We start from the raw sequence: 6837 nt of genomic DNA, 5'->3' as shown, positions 1-6837 counted from the left end.
ATGCATTTTCAGTACTTCTGCTTCATGTTTACTATGTTGCTATATTTTTCTATAATTACTGCCAATGTCCTGCTGATTGTGGTTATCTGTGTGAGCAGAAGCTTACATGAACCTATGTACATGTTTCTGTGCAGCCTGTTTATGAATGAGCTGTATGGTAGTACAGGGCTGTTTCCCTTCCTCCTGCTTCAGATCCTCTCTGATGTTCACACTGTTTCTGCTCCTCTGTGCTTCCTGCAGGTTTTCTGTTTGTATGCTTGTGTAGAGTTTTTTAACCGAGCCATCATGTCCTATGACAGATATCTTGCCATCTCTTGTACTCTTCATTATCACATTCTGATGACAAACAGAAAGATTAAAGTACTGATTGCTCTAAGATGGATATATGCCTCAGTTTTATGCTTTGTTCCCCCATTACTGAGTGCTCCTCTGCAGCTGTGTGGGAACATCATAGAGAGTGTGTACTGTGAGAACTACTCCATCACTAAATTAGTCTGCTCTGACATCACACTAATCAACATTTATGGACTTATTAGTGCATTTGTGACATTTGGGTGTCCAGTATCTATCATTCTTTACACCTACGTGAGGATCCTGAAAGTCTGTTTTTCTGGGTCCAAACAGACCCGACAGAAAGCCGTCAGCACCTCACCTCACTTCTCTACTCAAATTGTCCTTTGGCATTTTCTTTGAAACAGATTTGATATAAAACACGTCCCAAATCTGTTGCGTAGTTTTTTTTATCTTTATATTGGCTCACATTTCAGCCGCTCTTCAATCCTGTGCTCTACGGACTGAATCTGACCAAAGTCCGCATCGAATGTAAAATTCTGATTTTTGGTAAAATGCAAATGCTTGACGTGGAAACTGTGGTATATTTCTTTAAATTCAATAAGTTGAAAAAAAAAGATCAGAATAAACATTGACAAAATTGGATATGTCTTTATTAAACGTTCCTGTCAGGAGTTGAAAAAAATGGGTTCAATGTTTGGGAAAATAACTCAGATTATTTTATGTTTAATGTGTTTTCTGCCTAATATAACCATAGCAATAAACATCTGTCTTAGTTATTGTTCTGAATGTACATTAACAGCTCAGGGCAAAGTTAGCCGGATCGGTTGCCCCTCAGTAAATAAGTGATTCAATATGCCAGGGAGATAATAACATAATACTGTTAAGTGTTTAATCGGTGATGCATTCAAGGTACAGGTGTGAAAGTTGCATTCACTGTGCTTCTAGCAAGTGTTACAGAAAAGGGATGAGCCTGAGGAGCTTCTGTAAGTTTCTGGAAAACAACAGAAACAAAAGTCCAGTTACTCTCTTTCCCGACTCCACAGAGCCTAAACTCATTTTTCATGTGACAAGTAATTCCAAATGCAAGTTCTGAAATAGCTCAACAATGATAACAAATCATGTCTTGGAAGCTAAATAAAGTGTGGTGATAACTGAAGGTTAGCACAGGTACCAGCAAGCCTGCACCTACAGCTTACATCATTGTAACGAGCTTCTTAAATTAGAGGCTGACCACAAACAGGATGCAGCATTTCCAGTCAAGTATAACTCTTTATTGTTTTATACAGCTTTTACTCAGTGCTTTTGCACTAATGCCTGATCAGCTCCAGTGTACAGCACCAGCTTCCTCGCTGTCAGCGTCTCTCCTTCTGGCCCAGTCCCAGCGTAAAACAAGGAGAGGCTTAATTAGCTGAGGCACAAACCACATTTTTATAGGAAATACACTCAACCATAGAAAAACATATTTTTTCCATTTTCCAAACAAAAATATTCAATCCCCGGCTGACTGAGAACCAAGTAAGAACCTTTCATAATATATCAATAAATATATTTTATTCCCCCAAAGTTGAAAAAGGAAACTAAATTCTTTGTACATTTTTAGTTTGTAATGCAGCATCGTTGCTCTCAGAGATGTAACTGAACACACTGTGATGTGTAACCACTTCTAACATTAAAAACAGTAAACACTGTTAGCTTATTAGTGCTTCACATGTTTATCAAGAGCTTTTCGAGTTATATATATGACGGAAATATAACAGTTCTTAGTAGGTGAAGAGTTTTTAGGCTATGAATACACGTTTACAGATCAGGGAATGTTAAATTCAGAGTCAGGTGCCTTTGTCTAATGTTATAATTTATTTAATACTCACAGAAAACCTAACTGCAATAATCAAAACGTATTCTAAAGTAAATCAACAGTTTCATGATCCTGTGTCTGATTTATCTGTTCAGTCTGTGTTCATTTTGTCAGGTACGGGTGAACAGAGGATGAAGCTAAATCATCATTGCAAATCAATGGGCAAAGACACTCTACGAAACAACGAATCAAAAGCACAGGCTCTTTGTTGGATGGTGGAGGCTGGGGTGGGGGGGGGGGGGGGTTATAATGGTGGTTAAATACTGGAGGTGATCAACCTCCACCCAGACTCCACCCAACTACTCAGCAGGCACGCCCAGGTGTCCACCCCCTAAGAAAGAAAAGGGGGGAAAGACCCACAGCCATCCTCTGGTGGGAGGAACCACACATAAATCAAACACTGACAACATTGGATCATAACAATGCCAAAGTTCAAACCTGAAGAAAGTTAAAAATCAGTAATTAACTATGAACTGTAAAAATGGCCTTTCAACAAGAATACATTTATGTTCCATAAAAATGATCAATTAAAATAAAAAGATAAGAGAAAAAAAACTTGTTGATGCTTTTCTATGTTGTGTGTTTATCATTTGAATTTTAAAAAAATATTGAAAATTTCTCACAAGCTCTCAGAAATCAGATACTGCTGCAGCAAATCCCTCTCTGCAGCACTTTTGGCCTCTTTCCTATAAGTGCCACACACTGGCACGAGTGTTTAATGATTCTTTGAGCTGTTCTTTTTCCAGGGTGGAATGATTGTAACCCAAACACCTTTAAGGCCTTTAACAGTGAGAATTGTTCCTAGAGTATTTAAAAGTAGAATGGGAGGCAGAGCCTTCAGTTTTCAGGCCCCTCTTCTGTGGAACCAGCTTCCACTTTGGATTCAGGAGACAGACACTATCTCTACTTTTAAGATTAGGCTTCAAACTAAAGAGCAATATGTGTAATTTGTGATGACTGAATAAAACTTAAATCATTTGGCCTAGTAGCTGCTTACCAATGACACTGCTTTAAATATAATTGCATTTGAGCTACAAATCGAAAGTAAAATGTAATTCTGCTTTTGTTTTCAGGCACATAGTTACAAGAAATTTTTATTCATAAAAAAATAAATTATTCAAACATTGTGTTTGACAATAGTAGCAAAATGAAATGATCATCAGGAGCAACAGAACTGAAAACAGTCAGAGAGTAAAACACTTTCAGCAAAGTTCACAGTGATTTCTTAAAGAAGATGTGACACACTTCAAAGTCTTAAACTCAGAAAATTCAGGAAAAGAAAAAATATTTTTTTAAAAACTGAGATCACATGACTAAAGTACCGATATATAGTTTAGCAAAGAATTACAGGTTAAAGTTTGCATTTGTTTCAGTTTTGTTCAGATTTAGTCTGTATGCAGGTGTCTTTATGGTAGCTGACAAGAGAGCAAATGATCAAAGGATTTAAACAATAAATTAATAGTAAGTTATGATAAATAAAGCGATAATATGTATTGAGATTTAAATTTATAATCTGAATAATTATTTGCTGGCCACATTATTTTATAGAAGAGAAAGTCTAACTTTAGGCCTAAAAGGTCTTGACAGGAGACACAAGCTTGTGCAGAGTATGCTTTGCAAAAGTGAAACCGAAAGCAGAGTCTGAGTGTAAGTATTTTGAGTAGGTTATGAACAATCAGGTTATTCTTTAGTATCTTTTATGTATCTATATCTTTGGATTAAGCTTTTAGTAGAGGTTCTTGATTAAAATATTTACTCAACATATTACATATAAAGTTCCAATTAGGTTTTTGGTGAGAGGTCAGAAGTGCAACGGGAGAGATGAGAGAGCATTTAAGGACGAGACACACATACACACACAGTTTCAGTTGTGTACGTGCTGGCCTTCTGTCTGGTGGAAAGGTTACAAGGTCTAGCTGGGGAGCTGAGAGGTGAAACAAAGTGCAAGCAGAAGCTGACACACACATACACACACACATCGTAGATAGACTCAGTTATATAGGTAAAAGTTAATCATGTTTTGCTTGCAACTGCAAAATTGTGCGTGTGTATGTGATAGTTTGTGCAGAACGTGTGCCTGATGTTCCAGACAGATAAGCGAGCGTCCGGGGACAACAGGAAGACACCTGGATGGAGACGAGACGATGTTCTTTTAAACTATGTTAAAAGTCATTGTGGTTTTGGATTGACGTAGGAGATATTGTGTCTGCCTGGCAACAGAAGGGGGGCTGTACTATTTCACCCCTATAAAGTCTTTGTTCTGACTATTGTAAGAGAGTTCAACACTGAATCTGTACAGTGTTGGCTCCACGCTGCGTGTATTCATTAAAATGTCGTCTAACTTTACCCGGCCGGATCAGTGGTCGTTATTTTGGAATCCCCCTCAATTTATGAATCTTAACATAAGAGATGACTTTATTCTCATAAACTGTCAACAGTAAATTGAGCATGAGCCAGCAGGCCACAACCCTCTTACTCTCATTTCCTCTTTACTAATGCACTGCCCTGTCTAACATCAAGCACCTGCATTTTACAAAGATTAGACCTTTATATATGATCCGGATTTTGGTCAGATTCAGTCCATAAAGTAAAGGATTACAGAGCGGTGGGCATATGAGCCAATATAATGATAAAAAAATACGCACCATATTTGGGACATATTTCATGTTGGATCTACTTTGTGCAGTTTCAAAGAAGGAACCGCATGAAAAGTTGAGCAGAGAAGCGAGGTGAGGCGTGCAGGTGCTGATGGCTTTCTGTCGCGTCTGTTTGGATCCAGAAAAACAGACTTTAAGGATCCTGATGTAGGTGTAGAGAATCAGAGAGACAGAGGATATGGTTATGAAAATAGCACCAAGTACTCCATAGATGTTATTGGCTGTGGTGTCAGAACAGGCCAGTTTAACTATTGAGTTGTTATCACAGTAAACTTTGTTTATGATGTTCCCACACAGCTGCAGAGGAGCACTCAGAGAAATTACAACACTGATTGCAAGAAAAGGAGACAGCCACGTTACAGCAATGAGCATGGACACCTTACTAGAACTCATATGTGTGTGATAATGAAGAGGACAACAGATGGCAAGATATCTGTCATAAGACATGATGGCTAAGTTACTGAGCTGCAAATTTGCATAAGTGTACAGACAGAAGATCTGCAGGAAGCACAGAGGAGCAGAAACAGTGTGAACATCAGAGAGGATCTGAAGCAGGAGGAACGGAAACAGCCCTGTACTACCATACAGCTCATTCACAAACAGGCTGCACAGAAACATGTACATAGGTTCATGTAAGCTTCTGTTCACACAGATAACCACAATCAGCAGGACATTGGCAGTAACAATAACAATATATAAAAACGCAACAACTGTGAAATATAAATACTTCAAAGCCCCGCTGTCGAGGTAGGCAGTGAGTGTGAAATATGAAACCTGTGAAGAGTTCATCATGATCCTCTTTTTGTTTTTACCACACATCACTTCAACTGTGCACAAACTGAGCTACATTTAAGGATGAGGATCACCCAACAGTGGCCTGATTGTGAGTCCCTCTTCACTGAATCACTTCTTATTTACTGCAGCAGTATAACGTCATTATCAGGGGACACACTAGAGAGATTTCAAACTAGTGGTTTCAAAAACCCAAATGGGCCTTTAGAAAAATTTATATTTGTCTTTTGTTAGAATAGAATAGAATAGAATAGAATAGAATAGAATTGAATAGTACTTTATTATCTTGGTTGCCCCATGCTAACTGTGCTGGAGTGAAAAAATATAGATAAATAGTACAGACATCAGCAATAAATAGCAAACATGGACCTAGTTTTCCTGAGACAGGAGGATCAGGTGATGACCTCCAGGGGTGTCAGAGGGCAGCCAATGATGTTTTTGGTAGTGTTAATGACCCTCTGTGCAGCCTTCCTGCTCTCAGTCGTGGCCCCTGAGTACCAAACACCAGGCAGGAGGAGAGCATGCTCCACCGAGGAGCAGTAGAAGGCCAGCAGCAGCTTCTGGTCCAGGGTATTCCTCCTCAGGACACAGAGGAGGTACAGCTGCCCCTGGTCTTCTTTTCCAGGGCGATGCTGTTGTGGGTCCGGGTGAGATCAGCTGAGATGTGGGTGCCCAGAAGCCTGAAGGTGGAGACAGATTCCACCTGTTCTCCAATTATAATGAGAGGGGAGTAGACCTGTCTGTGTCTCCATTATGAGTCCATTATGAGTTCTTTGGTTTTAAGGATGTTCAGCTTCAGGTTATTCTCTGAGCACCAGCAGGACAAGTTCTCTACCTCCGTCCTGGATCCTGTCTCATCTCCATCAGAGATGAGCCCAATCATGGTGGCGACATTATCATACACGACAATGCCGTTGGTTGGGTGGGTTGGTGTTATAGATGTACAGTAGGGGGCTGAGAACGAAGCTCTGTGTAGATCTGGTGCTGAGTGACAGTAAAAGGTGGGAGCCAACTGGACTGAGGAAGTCTTTGATCCAGGAGCTGGTGCCAGGGTCGATCTGAAGGTAGTCCAAGTTGATGTTCAGGATGGGTTAGGATGTTGAGGTGCTGAGCTGTAGTCCATGAAGAGCATCCTCACATAGGTCTTCCTAGTCTCCAGATGGCTCAGCGACCTATGAAGGATGATGGTGATATCATAAATGGAGTAGACAGTCTCTGATGTGCTGAAACACTATCCGC

At 39.8% G+C, this 6837-nt stretch overlaps 1 protein-coding gene and 1 pseudogene across 1 annotated transcript; one reads left to right on the top strand and one right to left on the bottom strand.

Moving 5' to 3' along the window:
• On the top strand, window positions 1-2284 carry LOC134640745 (olfactory receptor 4B13-like; annotated as a pseudogene).
• Window positions 2285-4641: 2357 nt separating this feature from the next.
• Window positions 4642-5598, bottom strand: LOC134640743 (olfactory receptor 4B13-like). The gene has a single exon (XM_063492643.2). The coding sequence runs from the start codon at window positions 5596-5598 to the stop codon at window positions 4642-4644; it is 957 nt and encodes a 318-aa protein (XP_063348713.1).
• Window positions 5599-6837: the final 1239 nt, after the last annotated feature.

The sequence above is a fragment of the Pelmatolapia mariae genome, linkage group LG14 (genome assembly GCF_036321145.2).
Source record: "Pelmatolapia mariae isolate MD_Pm_ZW linkage group LG14, Pm_UMD_F_2, whole genome shotgun sequence".
Taxonomy (NCBI): Eukaryota; Metazoa; Chordata; class Actinopteri; order Cichliformes; family Cichlidae; genus Pelmatolapia; species Pelmatolapia mariae.
This window is presented reverse-complemented; position numbering and strand designations above follow the sequence as displayed.